Source organism: Etheostoma spectabile, chromosome 6 (genome assembly GCF_008692095.1).
Source record: "Etheostoma spectabile isolate EspeVRDwgs_2016 chromosome 6, UIUC_Espe_1.0, whole genome shotgun sequence".
In the NCBI taxonomy this organism is placed as follows: domain Eukaryota; kingdom Metazoa; phylum Chordata; class Actinopteri; order Perciformes; family Percidae; genus Etheostoma; species Etheostoma spectabile.
This window is the reverse complement of record NC_045738.1, coordinates 10,999,740-11,019,119: the sequence shown is the minus strand read 5'-3', so window position 1 is coordinate 11,019,119 and position 19,380 is coordinate 10,999,740. Positions and strand designations below refer to the sequence as shown.

General features: G+C 39.0%; 2 protein-coding genes across 5 annotated transcripts; both read right to left on the bottom strand.

Annotated features, from left to right (window-relative positions):
- On the bottom strand, positions 1 to 12,391 carry slc2a3b (solute carrier family 2 member 3b). 4 transcript variants are annotated; one of them, XM_032518726.1, is made up of 12 exons: positions 11,757 to 11,996; positions 11,479 to 11,638; positions 8,316 to 8,420; positions 7,804 to 7,964; positions 7,128 to 7,368; positions 4,541 to 4,703; positions 3,614 to 3,801; positions 2,489 to 2,593; positions 2,301 to 2,402; positions 1,994 to 2,197; positions 1,750 to 1,902; positions 1 to 1,710 (listed from the first exon to the last, which is right to left on the bottom strand). In XM_032518726.1, exons 2-12 carry the CDS (start codon positions 11,500 to 11,502, stop codon positions 1,660 to 1,662), a joined length of 1,497 nt encoding a protein of 498 aa, XP_032374617.1. In that variant the 5' UTR covers positions 11,503 to 11,638; positions 11,757 to 11,996; the 3' UTR covers positions 1 to 1,659. The 4 variants fall into 4 exon arrangements, with proteins under 4 accessions (XP_032374617.1, XP_032374616.1, XP_032374614.1 ...); XM_032518725.1 differs by having other exon boundaries at positions 1 to 1,902; positions 11,757 to 11,997; XM_032518723.1 differs by lacking the exon at positions 11,757 to 11,996 and adding an exon at positions 12,155 to 12,391 and having other exon boundaries at positions 1,660 to 1,902.
- Positions 12,392 to 16,287: 3,896 nt separating this feature from the next.
- Positions 16,288 to 19,025, bottom strand: cox6b2 (cytochrome c oxidase subunit 6B2). Its single transcript, XM_032518861.1, has 4 exons — positions 18,933 to 19,025; positions 18,354 to 18,492; positions 17,105 to 17,205; positions 16,288 to 16,597 (listed from the first exon to the last, which is right to left on the bottom strand). The coding sequence occupies exons 2-4, from the start codon at positions 18,457 to 18,459 to the stop codon at positions 16,544 to 16,546; spliced, it is 261 nt and encodes an 86-aa protein (XP_032374752.1). The 5' UTR covers positions 18,460 to 18,492; positions 18,933 to 19,025; the 3' UTR covers positions 16,288 to 16,543.
- Between the last annotated feature and the right edge of the window lie 355 nt (positions 19,026 to 19,380).

The window sequence follows — 19,380 nt, the reverse complement described above, 5'->3', positions numbered from 1 at the left end:
TAATTCAAGTTGCACATTCCTTTAAAAGATGTACAACTTTATTTCCTTTCTCAAAGCAAGTGTCACTCATATTATAACAGCGGGAGAAGAGAGGACATGATGGAAAAACAGTAAAAATCATCACTTCTGTTTAGCAACATAGGGACATTCACCATAGTAACAATGCAAGAAAAACACAGATGAATCAGGATTAAGAGAAACAAATAACTAAACACCATACACTTCCGTACACATACAGTATATTTACAGAGAGCCACACATAATATAAACAATCATTAGAAAGTAGTCCGACTGCTAAAGTGCAAATGAAATCGCTGCTAAGCTCAGACATTGAAAAATGCTTCCTTATGAGTGCACATCCAAGAAGATGCAACTGTAAAAAATACAAAATGTATAAGAACTGTGCTGTAATTGTTGATCATGACTGGAGATTCTACAATATATACACATGATGTCAGACAATAAGAAACCAAAACATACGATAAGATGTTTTTTGTGCATTAACCACTAAAATAAATAGTTAATTTAGTGTTTTTATTCAACATCACTGTGCCACGTGGCTAATACTGTATCGCATTTTGAAGATATGTGTTATTTAATTAGCATTATACTTGTGAATGTGGTCAATACATCCCTCAAACAACTGTTTAACGCCGACTGATTTACCACCACATAACACTATTTTCGAGATTGTAAGATATTTTATTTCATGACCTATGATGCAGATGTTGCTGCTACGTTCTGATGCCAAGAGAGTTTCAAGTACAGTGATGATAAATGTATTTTCTATGCCACAGTTAGAGCATAACACAAGTAGCCACCTGAGTTTTTTGTATCCAACTGCTGTAATGCCTACTGTAAACGACTGCACTACACTGCAATGAAATCATAGAGGTTAGGCTTTGTTTTTTAAGAGCAGAAAGTCTATAAGGAGACTTTAATAAGGCCTGACAGTGCTAGACTACACTTCATTCACAATATACTGTACTTATGTAGACAGTACTAATTTGCAGAACTGTCCTATTTTTTTAATATGCTGACTTCGAACACACAAACATCCTCTGCTACAGGATGAAAAGAAATATTTTTTATCTTTTACAAGTCTCTAGACAGTGCTTTTTTTGTGCACCTGAAGGGGAGAGGGACCTCTATGTTCATTCTGTCTACTCAAGACATCATGGCTCCCTCCCCCTGGCAGCAAGGCACATCAGGCAGGCAGACAGGCACAGCAAGTCAGTTTTTTTGGGTCAAACTGTGGGCTCTAAAACCGCTTGACCTCAATACATAACCCCCCCCCCCCCGAAACCACAACCTTTTAACACTGGGTGGATGAAGACCTGGGACTACTTAACACTGAACATATGTGGATCCTCTTATATGGCAGTATGCTTAGAGCTGGCAGTGGGAATGTCAACAAATATTAAGTACTGGTAATTCAGTTAAGTTTGGCCCATGTTTCAAGCAGGATTACAGGGAATTAATTTCAATTATTTCACCATGTCTGACCGGGGAATCTTTAACACTGTATTTAGTTGGCTTTTTCTAAACACCCCACTGCTTTTTCACCATTTGGGTGTTGTGAAATATAACTCATAACAATATCTATGTGTTTAAAACCTGTTTGTGTCTGTGGTGTATGCCAAGTCTTCCTTCTTCTCTCTAAGGAAGATTCATCATGGGAACCTTGTCTGTGGGGGACATGGGGGCAGGTTCTTTGCCCTCTGACAGGCCGGTGACCAAAGCCCCAGGCTCTATTGAGGGTTTCCCTGCACTGGCAGCAAATCCCTGAGAAATGTCATCAAAGGTCCTTCCTCTGGTCTCAGGCACTCGCAGGTAGGTGAAGATGAAGAACATGATGAGGAGAACCGTAAAGATGATGAAGACATAAGGACCACAAAGTTCCTGAGAGAATAAGAAAGAGGTGTTTGTAACTATGTGTCAAAACGGATACTCTTTGTAAATCTGAAGATTTTAGTGAAGTAAATGTCCATACCTCCAGTTTAGGGAAACCCAGCCCCACCAGGAAGTTGGCAGTCCAGTTGGAGAAACCAGAGACGGCCATGGCAGCAGGTCGGGGCCCCTGGGAGAAGAGTTCAGCAACGATGAACCAGGGGATGGGACCTGGACCCATCTCAAAACTGGCAACAAAGCCAAACACAGCAACAATGGCCAGGTAGCTCAGAGACGGGTTGGTCTTCTGCTCAGAGAGAGAAAAAAAGATAAGAACAAAATGCAATAGAGGAACAACAGAGACACTTTAATTTTTGTAAGCTCAATGGAATCAAGCAAACATCACTCACCACCAAAACCAGGGAGATTGTCATAACGAGGGCAAAGATAGCCATTCCACCCAAACCAATCAGGTGCAACGTCCTTCGTCCTGCCCGTTCAACCAGGAAGAGCTGAAATCAAAACAAAGTGATTAATAATCCAATGAATGGAAAACGTGCATTTTATTGAGACACCAAATGTGTGGTCAGACACTTACAGAGACAACAGTAAACACAGTGTTGACAACTCCAGCTCCAATGGTGGCATAGATGGGTTGAGTAACACCAGCTGTGTCAAATATACCTGTGGAGTAGTAAAACACCTAAAAGGGGAGAAAGATGAAGAGTTATTATTATGGGCTACTTTTTATTTTAATGAATTCAATTCATCTAGTCTTTACATCAAATCTACATTGGTTGATTTTTGGCCACTTGGGGGCAGAGCAACAAGCTTTAAACACAACACTGACATTTAGGCACATTTTAACGTGTTAGCAAACAGCTGTTAATTTACACATCCAGCAGACACAGAGCAACATTAGCATTTATTTGGAGCTGTGTTTACATTCACCTTGCAATTGTCGGTCCAATATTCACTCTCTTTAACTCTGTTTAGGTCTCCATCAATTCCTGACATAGATTACTGGTCACTAACTTTGTCTTTCTGTTGTTGGTGCTGGGTAGCAGTGTGTTGTAGTCTATGTAGTATGTGATACGCAAGTATACGCAGTATACCTACTAAGAAAGCTCCAGGATTTCCGTATACCCAATTAAAAATGCCCAATGACATGCACCAACATACTTTCCATTATATTTTTGATATATCTTGTATTGTCATCTGTGTTTTTCTTCTTCGCATAGACTAAATAGAGGTATTTTCACCGTAAATTGGTGCATGTATATCCGAATGCAGGAAATGAAGTTATTGATGCTGAAAATAACCCTAGGGGAGGACACACAGACCCATCACTATGATATGTTCAATCGATCAATTGATGTTGCAGCCTTTAGCCGCAGGTCGCTGCAGCTTTACTGTGATTGTCAGGTCAGACGAGGGAACGCTAACACATTTAGTCAGCCTGGTGCAATGACCTTATTAACAAAATGCTTATCAAATACCACTGTGGTTGTCTCTTTCCATTGACCCTCTGTGGCTTAAATTATTCCACTCAATCTAACATTGCCTGGAGCCAAGAAGCATCTCTTTTTAATGTGCTTGTCAGACACATTTGTATAATTTCAGTGAATGCTCCTTTAAAGATTCATGTATGAGATGATAGACCGACACTTGATAATCATATCCCTAACACTGTGCTCAATTACAGGATATGGTGTTTACTCACAGCGTTGATGCCAGACAGCTGCTGAGAGAGCTGGAGGACTATAGCAATGATGATCGGTTGACGGTAGTTTGGGGAGCGGAAGAGTTCGGGGATGGTCACTTTCTTCTCCATGGCCATCTTTATCCCTTCTTCCTTCATCTCCTGAATATCGTCGCTCACATCCTCACAGCCACGCAGACGCACCAGCGCTACAGAGAGAAGAAGGGATGGATGAATAGAGAGGAAATAAGTACATTATTTGTGCAAATATGATGTAAAGAAAGGCTGGTAGTGTCTTGGAACACACGTGATAAAACTTTAAAGTGCTCTTATTATGCTTATTTTTAGGTTCATAATTGTATTTAGGGGTTGTACCAGAAAAAGTTTATGTGTTGGTTTTTTCAAAAAACATCATATTTTGTTGTAGCTCTTTTCACCCTTTGTTAAGCTATCTGTTTTAGCTACAGAGTGAAGCATCTCACTTCTGTTCCAGCTTTGTTGGGAGTCGCACATGCGCAGTAGCTAGGTAAAGACTGCTAGCTAGACAGAAGCAGAGTACAAGGGTGTGCCACGGTAGCAGCTAGGTGAGCATTATAACGTGTGTTACAAAGTGAAGAGCGTTCATCATGGATGTAAAGGTGGGACTACAATAGAGCTGTTAGGAGCAGTTTGTGAACAGTGTTTTCTGTTGGAGATGGTAAGCCCCATTGATGTGGACTTTGAGCTTTTTCACATTCTAAATCTTAAACATACTGTACACAAAAAAGATATACCTGTATAACACAATAAAGGAAAGGGAAAAATCCAGAAAGCATAATATGAGCACTTTAATAAACCACAGGGCCATGCTTCAATTTACAGACCATTGAAAATTAAAGAGTAGTTCTAAATTCAGTCTCATTAAAACCTGATGTTGCCATCTTGTTGGCAGAATGTCTCAAAACGTACCTTTTCTTGCCTCCTCCTCTTGGTTGAGGACAATGAGCAGGTAGCGGGGGCTTTCAGGGCAGAAGGGCAGCATGATGCTCTGCACTATGGCGGGCAGGACGGTCAGAGCCAGCAGCAAAGGCCACAGAGTGTCTGAGCCAAGCAAAAACTCCAGACCGAAGATCTGAAATACACACAATATAGGGCATGAAGTACTTACAGTGGGGCTCGAAAGTTTGGGCACCCCAGGTAAAAATTTGTGTAATGTGCATAAAGAAGCCAAGAAACATCTCCAAAAGGCATCAAATAACAGATTAGACATCCGTATAATATGTCACAAAAAGTTAGATTTTACTTCCATCATTTACACTTTCAAAATAAATAAAAAGTTTGGGCACCCTGCAGACTTTATGGCATGCACCGCTCCCTTTGGAAAGCTGAGACCTCACGGTGTCATGGATTGTTCTCAATCATTGTCTGGAAAGACCAGGTGATGTCAATCTTAAGGTTTTAAATGCCCAGACTCATCTGACCTTGCCCCAACAATCAGCACCATGGGTTCTTCTAAGCAGTTGTCTAGAAAACTGAAACTGGAAATAGTTGACACTCACAAAGCAGGAGAAGGCTATAAGAAGATAGCAAAGTGTTTTCAGATGCCAATATCCTCTGTTCGGAATGTAATTAAGAAATGGCAGTCATCAGGAACAGTGGAAGTTAAAGCAAAATTTGGAAGACCAAGGAAAATATCAGACAGAAGAGCTCGCAGGATTGTGACAAAAGCAAGTCCAAACCAACGTTTGACTGCATGATCTATCCAGAAAGACCTGGCAGACACTGTAGTTGTGGTACACCATTCCACTGTAAAGAGATACTTGTACAAATATGGTCTTCATGTAAGAGTCATCAGAAGAAAACCTCTTCTACGTCCTCACCACAAAAATCAACAATTAAAGTTTGCAAATGAACATATAGACAAGCCTGATGCATCGTGGAAACAAGTTCTGTGGACTGATGAGGTTAAAGTAGAACTTTTTGGTCGCAATGAGCAAAGGTACGTTTGGAGAAGAAAGGGCACAGAATTTAATGAAAAGAACCTCTGTCCAACTGTTAAGCATGGGGGTGGATCAGTCATGCTTTGGGGTTGTATTGCAGCCAGTGGCACAGAGAACATTTCACAAGTAGAAGGGAAAATGGATTCAATAAAATTTCAGCAAATTTTGGAAGCTAACTGGATGCCATCTGTGGAAAAACTTGAAGTTAAAGGGAGGATGGCTTCTACAAATGGATAATGATCCTAAACACACCTGGAAATCCATGGTGGATTACATCAAGAGGCGTAAACTGAAGCTTTTGCCATGGCCTTCACAATCTCCTGACCTCAACATATTTGAAAATCTATGGATAGACCTTAAAAGAGTACTGGAATACTTTTGTAAGGAAGAATGGGCGAAGATACCTCAAACAAGAATTGAAAGACTTTTGGCTGGCTACAAGAAGCGTTTCCAAGCTGTGATACTTGCCAGAAGGGGGCAGTACAAGGTATTAACTCTCCAGGGTGCCCAAACTTTGGCAGACGCCATTTTTTTGTTTTCTGTTATTTTGAAAGTGTAAATGAGGAAAATAAAATCTAACTTTATGTGACATATTATAAAAATGTCTAATCTGTCATTTGATGCCTTTTGAAGATTTTTCCATCTTTTCTTGGCTTCTTTATGCACATTAATACAAATTTTTACCTGTGGTGCCCAAACTTTCGAGCACCAGTTTATAATCTGTGGTGGAAAAAGTATTCAAATCCTGCATTGAAAATGTTACTTAGGTAAAAGTACGTAAGTATCATCAGGGTAATGTACTTAAGTATTCAAAGTAAATATCCTCACATTTTACCAGAAACCAGAAATGATCAAAAGTTCTGTTAATAATTCAAGTGTTTAATCGGCTAATCATATCCGATACTTGTAGGCCTATGTATTGTTGGGTAGCTTAATTTATCATAAAACATTAAATAAACTACATGTGTTTTGTGTGCAGTGTAAAGTGACTGGTAACTAAAGCTTTCAGAATTAACGTAGTGAGTAAAAAGTACAATATTTTGTTCTGAAATGCAGTGAAGTAGAAAGTGGCATGAAAAGAAAAGACTCAAGTAAAGTACAAGTACCTCAAATTTGTACTTGAGTACAGTACTTGAGTAAATGTACTTTTACTCTTACATTCCACCACTGATTTTAATGGACTCATATGAGGTTCGCTTCAATTTCATCAAACTACAACTAGTCACACAGCTCTTCTCCAGGACACAATGCTTTGTTCACCGCACCAAACATTTTTGCCTGTCTTGCCTTTATAGATTAGCGTTTAAAGCTGTTTCCTTATATACAATTCATGCAAATAAGAATTGAGAAAGATGTTCAAAAAGGTGAATAAAGCATTGGGCACTGGAGAGGTGTTGTGCAATGTTTTCATTTTGATGGACATGACATTCTTAAAGCACAGCTGATATCTGTAGTCAATGTTTTTCTGTAGTAGTCCACAAGTTTTGCACAACCTAATATACAAAGCATCAAACACATAATAACAGTACTATAATCACCATATCACAGTATCATACCTGTGCCACCAGGATGCCAATAACTACACCAAGCTGGTGCAGTGTACCGAAGGCTCCTCGGACAGCAGTGGGAGAGATCTCGCCCACGTACATGGGTGTCAGTCCGGTGCATAGACCGCAGAACACTCCGATGATAAACCGACCGACAATGACCAACTCAAAAGATTTACACACCGCCGACAGTCCCATTAGACTCCCACCGAGTAGAGCTAGGAAGTTAGATATCAGCATGGACTTACGCCTGGTGAAGAGAGGAAGGAAGGACATGTTTAGTGAGTCTGTGAGTGCATATCTAAATAAGTATATAAGTAAATAAGAACTGCACCTTTTATTTATTACTAATTACTCTGCAGACATTTTCTTGAGGTAAAATAATGAAAGACTCCAAAGTGACATCTTTGTCTTTTTTGTCCAACCAACAGTCCAAAAACCAAAGATATTTAATTTGCTATCGGATTTGGCTAAGAAAGTGGTGAATTCACAAAATTTAAAAGACTAAAACCATCATATGTTTGACGTTTTTGTTTAAGAAATGAAACAAATAGGAGGAAAGAATGAAATGTAATAACCAATACAGCTATTATCATTAAGTGTACAAATGATCCTGAAAAGGACTTGGTTGAGTTATTTTCTGTCATTTTACATCCAACCATTTCCTGCAGCACAGTGTTCTTACCTGCCAAATCTAGTGACCATGACTCCGACAGAGAAAGACCCGACCATGCCTCCCACACTGAAGATGGCCACAGCAAAGCTCCACACCATGGTGATGGTTCCTTGGCTGAATGCCTCCCCGTAACGGTCCATTGACACATTCTGGAAAAAACTACGCAATTTCTGTCAAACCACAGTAAAGAGTGATGGGATTAGAAGTGGCTGTTTTAAAGTAAGTGTTTGTCTGATCTGAATTATGATCAAGACAATTTATTTAGGGTCTAATTGTGTTGAGCACAATGACTTTCATTTAAAAAAAAACACAGATCCAGAACAACAACTTAAAAGTATTACAATGATTCACAAATTGGCAATTAAAAGTGTTTAAATTACTTAAATATTAATATCAGAAAATGAGAGAAGATGTGGTATTGCAACTATTATTCCCTTCCTCTTAATAGACATAATAGCTAAAACATTAAAACACTAAACGTCCATTACAATAATTTATCCAGCCAAAACACACACACACACCTGCTCTGGTGCATTGATGACCCCGGTGTTGTAGCCAAACTGAAGTGAGCCGATGACTGCTGTTGAAACGCAGTAGAGAAGGTAAAAGGTCACCTTCTTCTTTGGCTGTTGCAAAAAGAAAAGCAAGAGAGATATTAAATATTAAAACAATGAGCAAATGGAGTTTATGTACAATCAACTCCCTCAGTTTGTGTGGTGGACACGGCATGTCCCTGGCTCCACAAAGCTCCTCTTGTTTATAGTGACCCTTGTAACACACACGCAACAAGCCTTTCTACATCTGCTCTCCCTCCCTGTTATCAGCTTTCTGCATCAGCAACTCGCAGCACTGCTGTGAAAGCTAGGTGTTCCAACACTGCACAGGCTCCATGATTTGCAGCTCTGAGGTATTTCTCAGCTAAGTAACTAAACCTGCACCCTGAGAGAATAAGACTGAATCCTATTGTGAGTGTTTTTTCTCCTGCTGGTTTCAGATTAAAGTGGGATTATCTTGTCATAACAAAATAATACACCTGACAATAATCTCTGATATGGCAGGGCATGCTGGGGAATGAAATTTGCAATATGTAAAAGTATCCAACCAAGCAGAACTGAAAGTGAGTTTGATTATGTGGAGGCACCATGTCAAAAATGGAAATCCCCAATCAAAATTTCACTTTGATTTAATAACCTACCTAGTGACTTCTTGTCTTTTACATTTACTGTAATACACCCACCAACTTTTGCAAGGTGTTTGTATCTGTTTGAGTCTAATGGTCCAAATCAGCTTTTTAATGAAAGGAAATCCATTTTAATCATCCAGTCCTTTCAAAGTCTGATCATTTCAACACTAAATGAACAGTGAAACATTCATGATGCAAATTTGTAATCAAACTCAAGTCAGAACACCATTCATGATATCCTTATTTGCACTGATAAAATAAAAAACTCCTCAAACATTATGAAAAAGCATGTTCAATCAGTTCAAAGAGTCTTCCTCTCTTGAAACAAACTGTGTTCTTTCATCTGATCAGCCAATTCTTTTTTCTAATGAACTGACATTCAACACAGAACTTCATAATTCAGGTTTTCTTAGCTGCCCCAAGGTCAAGAATGAACTTTGAACCTCAGTGTCTACACTTGACTCTCTTTATGTGATTTCCTGTACTTTTTTCCTGTATGTTTGCTTCATTTTCCCTCTAATGTTCCTTATTAATGCCAAAACCAACAAAAATGTGCTTCAAGTAAATCATAATTGGGGCTGCTCTTATCAGGTGCCTTACTGTGACGGGTCAACATGAAACACACAGCAGGAAGTGATGAATTACTTGAGAATATTTCACCACAGTAAGATAGTGATAATCAGTTGTAATCAAGCCATAGCGTGTTTCTCTGGGTCGTCATGGCCTTGTCTCATTATAAGGACACAACAAGCTGATGCAAACTATATGTGAAGGACAGAGTAGCCTGACAGTTAGGCACACAGGAAGTGCTGCATACACGATAAAGTGAGAATGACAGGGAAATACAGAGATCCGGTAATAAAACAAATGCTTGGTGAAGATGGAGTGAGAAAAAATAAATGAACATGTAAAAAGAAGTGGTCTTACATTTGAGAATTTGATCACATTAACATGTTGCTACAAATTAAACTTTTGCTTGGTGCCTGTCTATCTGCATGTTTGGAGGGAGTGTGGTTGTACAGGAACGTTTTCATTCAATCATTTATCTGTGTTTTATACGTAGGTTACTGTAGGTTGGCTGTAGGTTATCAGCAGCCAAGCATATAATGGTAAAAGTAGTAGTACAAATATTGACAACTCAAATTTACTTGACAATATGACAATATAGACCTTGAACATGTACTGTTCAATGACAGTTGGGAAACTGTCAACTCATGAAGAACATGTGATATGATGGAAAGCTCCAGAACAGTTACTAAATGGATCCTGTAGTGAGATTCTTCACTTAGCTGCTGTTTCTGTTGAACTTTAAACCTCAGGTTCTATGCTTTAATTAAGGTAGTTACTTTCATTCTTAGGTTTGCTTCATTTACCCCTCCAATATTAAATAGCAAAACAAATTACTATTAAAAACACACATTAAAAACACTACAAATTACTTAAAAACACATGCAGTACCTTGAACAGTGCATCATCTTTCTCAATATTTAGAAGAACGACTGTGGATTGACACTTTTTCTTTGAGACTCAGCTTCCACATTCATGTGATATTCCAATCTTCGTTCCTCTCTCTCTCTTATTCAAAACCTCTCTCCCACTTGTTTCACAAAATTTGTTTTCTCCTTGTGTTGAATGTTTTTTTAACTATACAGCATCAACCCTTTCTTGTGTCTCTTATATTTACGAAAGGAAGGCATATTTGACTGTGATCACTGTGTGCATACATTTTGTACAAGGCTTTTTGGAGTGCATGCTAGTATTTATTGTGGCTTGGTGGGAAGTTACGTCAACACACATGATGTGCAACAGCCTTAACTGCATGTTTCAAAAGACAAACCACAGGGAAGACTGACAGCAGACACATTTTCAGTCACTTTAGATATTCTTTATAATGCCAGAGAGGTAACGCAATTAAATTCAAAGTCCACACTAACACTACATCTCTTGTGTTGCTTGTTATCACTAGAAACACAAATTATTCATCTGTCCTATATTTGTGCTGTTGCAAGTTGTTAATCCTTGTTTTCCGTTTTCCAGGTCTCTTTTTGTTAGGTTACCATTCCCATCTTTCTAAGGAGGAAGCAAATACAATCAAAGAACTAAAACACACGCAAGTTCTAACTTGCCACCCACCAGGCCAATCTCCTACTCTTTCTTTAGTCATCTCCTGACTGAGTGCTAGACTCCAACATCCATTGCCCTTGCCAGAAAGGAAAAATACAGAATAGCCAGCCTATGACTCGTAAATTCCTCATTCTTATTCATTAGGATGTGTTGGCACTAATCGGGTGCAGAACATAACAAACAATGGCAAAATGGCTGGCACATTTCCACAGGGCTCACTGGGAAATGAGAGAGAAAGCTTAACCTGAGAAGATGAATGTGCAGGAAGTGTACAGTGGTGTCATACGTACAGGTTTTAAAGGATGTTTTAAAGTTTTAATTTTTTTTACACATGAGCAGCTCATGCAGAAATAGAAGTTAGAAACAGTTATATGTACCTTATCGCTCTCCATTCGCTCCATCTCTGCTGGTTGATAGAGGATATACAGAAGAAAACTACAGGGACTCTTCAGATCGCAGACTGAACCTTCTTAGACAGAGCTGGCTCTAAATCCCAATGACACACACACACCTCTGCAAACCGTCAGCAGAGAAACCCTGAAAATAAACAAACACAAGAACAATGTGTGACATTCATTAAGTGAGTAAAGAATCAATATTTAAACTGCCTATTTAAACTACCACACAGTTTGAACAACTATACTATAGCTCCTACCAGTGAGGATCGTCAACCCCAGACCTGATGGACTCAGATAGAGAGACCTTTCTGTACTCACTGAATTCAGCAGGAGGCAGTGCCCACAATGACAGTAAACCCCTCCCTCTGCTTCCCTGTATTCACCTCCTCTTCTGCTCTCTAATTATGAAATCAAATTAGAGACAAGTGATGTAACTCCTTCTCTTCAAATGACATTACTGTCGCTTTGCTTATTTTGATCAATACAGAGTATAAAACACCTTCTCAATAGACTGCAGAGAACTTAACCCACAGTGTGCGATGGAGCTGTAGATGATGCTGTAAGCAGCTCAAATTAACGTGAATATTTTTTGGACATTGACAAACCGCATGAACTAGTAATCGGCATTGCAATAAACACAGAAATGTTAGTTTACCGTTATGTGGGATTTGTGACAGATTTTGGGCATCCAGTAAATCAGTCCTGTCCAGATGTGTTTGCTCAGACAAATGTTCATGTTCCCTTCCATCTGTGTTTTTATAGAAAGTGATACAAGTAAACCAGCACGTTGCACCTTTTTTTTTATTTTTTACTTTACTCTTAACGCACGCAAAATTTCCCACCCAGAGTCACTTTGACTTGTCTCGTCTTGTGTCGTAATGCCGGTGGCAGCAGCGCAGATGCATTTCCGCTCAGCTGAAGAAGGGGGACGTGCTCGGCCGAGCGTACAGTGCGGAGCCGAAATGGAGAACAAACGGTGCCGGTGAAAGGAGTCTCTGTACTGCTACTGGCCCGTCGGCTGCCCACCGGGGGCGCGAGAACAAAAGGCAATGTGCACCGAGTTCAAATACAAAGCCTGGTCAGGCAGCAATCATGAGACCGGCTCAGTGGGTGGCAAACAAACGGGGAGCCCTCCTAATTATTTATCAACTCTTTCACAATCTTCACGGCCCACCTAAATCCCAGTCTGGAATTTGACAAGTTCTCCAGAAAATGGGAGTAAGCAGGGCCATATGTAAATCCACTTGGTGAACAGGTTGGGTTCCTATTTCATTGTATTTTTACAAGTGACGGTTTTAACTGGAGGCCCCTGGACATGAGTTTTATCTTGTATTTGGGAGACAATTTAGCATTTAAAGTTAAATATGAACCTGTTTTTTCTGGTTTGGTTGACTGTCTCATGTCTCCCTGAGAAGATAACTTCAAGATGTAAAAGCCCTTCAGTAGCCTACCATACAATGCTGAAACAGAAGACAAAAAATCGTCTGTATCGGTTTGTGGATTTTCTGACCTCTGTGTCCTCAGTGGCAGCTACAGTCCTGATCCGTATTTTAAACTCTTTTATTGTAGGAATAAATGATGGAGTAAGTATGGTCAGAAAGTCTTAATCTCAACTACAAGCTCATTCTTTTACAGTTGATGGTGGCAGCCAACACTTTGAGATTTTTTCTAGTTTAACATTTAATCACACACATGATCCTTTAAACTGTAGCCTACAGATAACAGTCCAGCTCTAAAAACAATGGACATAAATAGACATATTAATTCCTGAACCCAATGAGTAGACAACAGATTATTTTTGGCTTTGACATCAAAACTAAATACAGGTTGATTATTTATTTAATCATTCATGATCAACCAGTAAAGATATTCCAGTAGGCCTATGAGTTTTTAAAACAGTATATTACCTCATGAACCGGATATTATTTCACAACACCCAGGTGACCTGTTTGAGCATTAACTCATCTCTCTATGGCTCATTTTGGAACTGCCACTACACATTGCATCAGAGTTTAGACAATTCACTTACACGTAACAGGAAGAGGAGCCACAATGATGCAGTGTTTCAAGGAGCTATTCAGAGCCCACCGCCCTAACTAAACCATAACTGAACCTATAGCTTTGGTTGGGAATATGACAACCTAGGTTAGATGTTGTACATATTGATATATATCAAAATACCTTAGAACAACCAAGCCTACTTTTGAACAGATCCACTCACATTAGGATACTGATATTTTATTGCTAAACAAAGTTTAAACCTTTTCCTGAGGCCTACCAGCAGATGTAAGTCATTAATATTGTGCTCGATTAATCAAGTAGTTAATACATCTGAACCTGGTGGAAAAAGGGGATTTGAAATCTGTTGTAAGAGTAAAATGGTTGGTTTCGTTGTATGTGGGTAGCTCCTTCCCTTCCTGCGTGTAAGAGTCTTCTGTGTAATCAATTATTTCATTTACTCTTGAAATAACAAAGAAAAGGAACTAACAGGGAGAGAGATAGGTCAAGGTCACTTTAAAGTATTGTGCAAATGTTGCAACAATACTTTATTCTTTTACAAAATACACCTCTCTGGCCCAGCCTTTCCATTTGATCCCGTGAGCTATTTGCCAGAGGCCGATCCCGCAGCATCTCCTCCGGAAACCTAGTCTGAGTGAGCAGATCACATTATGAGACATATGCGAAAAGCACGCACGCACGCACGCACGCACGCACGCACGCACGCACTCCTATAGCTTGAGCTCAAAACATCCGTGTGTGTAAGTTGCCCTGTATGTAAATTCTCGTTGAAATAGACTTAATATAAAGTCAACAAGACAAGTAAAGCCTGTTCCTTCCCTTGCTTTTGTGGCTGTTATAGTGCACCATTCTTTTAAACTTTTACTTAAAAGTAATTTCATCAGCCAATTTATAACAGGTTTTGCTTTACTGTTTCAACAGGGAACAAAAAATATTGGCAAATGCAAGTAATGAACCTCTGAAACCAGAGAATGTCCCATAACATTTTCTGTTTGGTAGCTTAAATGCTAAGAAAACACTTCCATTCCCACACTTGACTACATACATATTGAATATTTCAACACTTTGAACATTGAACCTTTTCCAATTGGCCTATAGTATATTACATAAAACAAAATATCCAAACACAATCATTAATGTTTAAAACGGCTGCGTCACTGCATCAAACAGAAATATTCTAATAGTTTACATCATTTTATACACACTTCTCTTTAGTTCAACGTGACATTTTAGGTATATCTGGTAAATTTGAGGTCATGTGTGGGATTAGACTGCATAAACAGTAAATCTATGGTTCATGGTCGCCAGATCACTGGAGGTGTTACTCTTTTACATTTGGTACAGCAGTGCCACCTTGTGTTTTTAGAGTTGCCATGATTTTGACACAAATTGACCCTGATTTACAGTACACTCCCAGATGACATCCACAGCTCTCTAGCAGTCACTTGTCTTTACGTTTTGAGCAGTCTTTTACTAACTGTTTATTTTGCCACCACATCTATGGCACAACTATCAGAAACAAGTAAAGGTTTACAGAAGGTTTATCTGGCCTATACTAACAGATCAACAGATAAGAGAGGAACACACCCTCTCTGGCTTGTCTGGACGTATTGTAGCATAGCTGAGGTGAACAGTTGCCAGTGGAGGATGTGCTGAGCTGATGGTAATCAATGGAAGATTGCGCTGAGTACAGAAGCGCCAATACTGTCACTGTAACACAATTCAAGTCTGCACCCACCTACAACGGCAGCGGGAAGTAAACCGTCAAATTCTGGTAAAGATCCAGGGAGCAAGTTAATATTTGTCTGACCAATGACATAATTATACACAGAGAGGAATTGTAGAAGATAACTGTTTGACAAACCTGAACATGCTGAATATTAGTTCTGAATGAAAGAATGAGAATGAGAAAATCTAAAGACGAGAATCTTTGTGAATGCTTTTTGGTAAATCAGCCCAGCCTACATTTTCAGTACTGTTTTAAGAAGTCATTTATATATTTTTTAAAGATGTATTACAGAAGATGTTTTGTTTAGATACACTGAACATGAAGTATAGGCAAGACCCTTTCCTTTTTTATTTTTTTTAAACATGTTTTAAAGTTTGTCTTTTTTTTTTTCTTTTCTTAATCTGTGAAACCTGTAACATTTCAGACTATTTGCATCATGAAGTCATTGACATCCTTCTACTTCTGTTGCAGCGAATGCCAAGTTATGTGCACATATCCACCTCTGATGAAATGAACTAATGCTGTGGTTTCCAGACTTGTATCAGTTCACTAGATCAGTAGTACATGTTGAAGGGTGCAACACGGACTCCATGTCAACACAGCCCATCACACCCATTGATCAGCTTCCTTTAAATAGTCAATGTGCCACACTGACTCAGAGCATCAAATTAATTCAAATATATCAGATACTGGTCCTCAAAGAGACTTGTTCAGTTTCCCTACATCTATAAGCTTTATAGTAACAATTCACTTGTAAGCCGTTAAATCAGAGATACAGTTCAACCGTGCCACTGTGTGGTGAAAATAGAGTATTACACCCAAACAAGCATCTGTTTTAACACCCCTGCCACCCTCTGGATAAACTTTTTTAGTAAGTTCTCACACTAGACAGACCTGAGAGGAGTTTCAGAGAGAACTAATTTAAAGCTACAGTGCATAGTTTCGGTTGCCCCCATGAGGAATTCTAAGTAATAACACCATCGGCACATCCACATGATACAAGCCTTTCGTTATGCACTGAAACTGTTTAATGAACAACACCCTTTTAATTAAATCCACATTGTATTTATTGATGAAACAAAGCCGAAGAGTACTTTACAATAGACGGAGAAAAAACTTCAGACCTTAACATGCAGGGTAAAAAGTTGTGCGTTTTTATATTTAAAGTTAAAACCAGTTAACATTACTGATGATGTTTGTTAGCTGATTTGAAGATGTCATGAGGCACACTACAGGGGTAAAGGTGCAACAACATGTCTAGCAGTGAACTGTCCTGATCAATACCGGCTGCCGATTTTAGATCTTTCCCGGGAAACTTCCATTCTCTATCTGCTCGTCCCATTTGCCGACCTGCCGGAGATATTAGAGAAAACATTAGCCCCATCTGACAACAAACTAATGTTCAAGCATCAGCAGAACTGCAGCTTTACATCAACAGTATTAGTGTCATGACAGTCCCTAGAACCAACACAGTTATGAGATGTCAAGGCCCTGGGAACAGAATGTGGTTTAAGATAGTCTCACAGCTGTTATCTGATGTCATGTGCAAATTGTCTCGTCAATTCAACAGCTGCAGAAGCTATAAAGGAATCTAAAAATGAATTAGACTACCCAGAGATAACACAAACAATCACACAGTAAAGCAAATTAAATTACAGAGATGCAAAACACACAACACAGAATATCAAGAAGCAGGAAAACAATGAGTGTCTCTGGGATGCATAAGTGAATCTTGTCTAGTCAGCACCAACAACATTCAGTGTGTGCATCCAATGAACTATCAGAAAGAAATGTAGTGGTGCATTCCACTTGTATACACCTTCACATAAGGGTACTAGCTGGTATCCTATAACTTACCCAGCTCATGGGACAGAGGCTCTTGTAAACCCTCTGGTACCAATCACAGGGAGCCACATCCTGGTCTTTGGCTGACAGGGCCTTGTTGCACCTGTGGAAGTCTGGAGCAAAACAAACAAAAATGTGACACAATGTTCATACTAAAAACAGAATAAAAAAAGAAGCCAAAGAGATCAAAGGGGCAGTCAGTAGCAACCTGAAAATGTCTGGACAGAGCAAATCAACAACCAAAGATTTTCTTGTTTCTTTTTTTATTAGCAAGATAACCAAGCTTCAGTCCGAAGCAAAAAGTAATGACCATGCCATTATGATGAAGCTGTTTTCATAAAACTAACTTTAGTTCTAACCTTACATGATAATAAAAACCACCTCAGACAACTTAAGTTTCTTCCTAAAAGAAAAACTGTTTTGATTTGTGGGCTTGGAGCTCAAGCACAAAATCGCTTTTGTATTTTTTTTGTTTTTTTTTGTTTTTTAAGTCACCTAAAATAAAATTGGCCAATATTTTGTGTGGTGATTGTTAAGTGAAGGCTGTGGAAGAACTTGCACAACATATTGCCTTATTCACCCCACCTTGGTTGGAAGGTCCCCTCCTACTCACCTAACATGACAGGACTAATACCTGAAACAACATGGCTAATAACATCTGAACCAACCTGCATTTCAAAGGCTATGTGGAACACTAAACTGCACGCAAATTTCAAAAATGATTGAAAATAAACGTATCCTTATGCATTTTTTCCGCTGTTCCAAACTCACACCAAACCATCACTTCTAAACTGGGGTTTCAACTGAGCTGTGACTTGTGTTTACCTATTACTACCAATGTCATGTGGAGGTCACATTTTTACTTCAAGTGAAAATGTTCTTAGAAGTTAAACTACGCCTGATTTGTGCACTACCGTTATCTGCCAACTATCTTGTGGGGAACCGAGTAAATTTGATGGTCGTTTCTACACAAGATTTAATAAATGTCTATGAAGATTTTAACAAAAACAACCAACAACTTGCTGATGAATACACATTTTGGTGGTGCACCTAAAACAATACCAGGTTTATGTGTGTAAGTGCTTTGACAAACACATGCAGTTTGTTAAACCAACATTATGTTGCAGTATACACATCATGACAAGTTCAGGTATTTTGTCTTGTGTCCTGTCCTTGGAAGCTATGTCCGAACAGTTCTATCAACTTTTACCCCAGTCTTATAAACGAGTAATCACATAAACATATTGAGACATGTTCTCACCCAGGTAGTTCTGGAAACAGTTGCGGGTCTGGTTGGTGTTGGGGAATCGGGCGTCAAAGGGAGCCGTCCTGTAGTTCTTGATCTTCTCATCAAAAGTGTCAGCCATCTTTATGAGCTTCAATCACACGTCTGAACGATACTAAAACACACAGACACAGGGGGGATCAACTCAGTTGACGCAGCTTTATAAAAACGTCTATCCCAGACGTCTAATGCTATCTGGCTATGCTAAATATAACGTTGTGATCAATGTTAAATTTAGGTTATCTTATATACTGCTTTACGCAATTCTAATTCATTTATCAAACCTAATGATAACTATTTAACTCTGATAAGTGTATTGACAGAAACAAATACTGATAGTTTGCATAGCTTAACAAAGTGTTGTCAGTTAGCTAATCTTAGCTGTTAGCTCGTTGCTAACACATTAATATAGCTAGTTACATTTTGTAAGATAACACATTTGAGGACGACTGGTTGTTCCGGGAATTTGGTAGGTCAAAACCTCAGAGAGCTTGAGCAATATAAGCTTAAAGTGTGTACAAAGCACACAAAGTTTAGGAGTTAACGACAGCTAACCTTGGGACGGTTCTTGATGTGTGTCCTCGGTGCGATCCGGAAACGTGCCCTCTTACGTCGACGCGCTAAGGATGCTGGGATATTGTCTGACGAGTGGGAATCATGGATGTAGCCTACTAGTATATCGCATTTGCCTGACCAGTCCTTGTTTTTACAATCCAGACCAGCGCACTGAAATTTATTTATTTGCAAATACTGTTTTATTAATTTTTATTGAGCTATAACAACTATCACTTGCCTGTCTCATAATAGAGGGATCAGTTTAGCTTACAAATCTAATGCAAAAGAGACAAAATAGACCAATCACAGTGGAATATTATGTTGCTTTATTGATATTTCCCACCTCAGCATTAGGATGCATCGGCACAAAACTACAGTATGTTGGTGGTTTAAAGAGACGTATTGACATGCTAATGTAGTCATAGTTGAAGGTGTATTATTTTGAAAC

Bases quoted from the DNA above. Each gene is read 5' to 3' on its own strand.
- slc2a3b (XM_032518723.1), bottom strand. From the start codon at position 11,502: ATGGAGCGAATGGAGAGCGATAAG. The intron at 7,965-8,315 runs GTGTGTGTGTGT...GTGGTTTGACAG, and splicing joins TCATCAATGCACCAGAGCAG to AAATTGCGTAGTTTTTTCCA. The intron at 2,594-3,613 runs GTGAGTAAACAC...CTCCCCTTTTAG, and splicing joins AGCTGTCTGGCATCAACGCT to GTGTTTTACTACTCCACAGG.
- cox6b2 (XM_032518861.1), bottom strand. From the start codon at position 18,459: ATGGCTGACACTTTTGATGAGAAGATCAAGAACTACAGGACGGCTCCC. The intron at 17,206-18,353 runs GTGAGAACATGT...GTTTTGCTCCAG, and splicing joins CTGTTTCCAGAACTACCTGG to ACTTCCACAGGTGCAACAAG. The intron at 16,598-17,104 runs GTAAGTTATAGG...TATCTCCGGCAG, and splicing joins GCCTCTGTCCCATGAGCTGG to GTCGGCAAATGGGACGAGCA.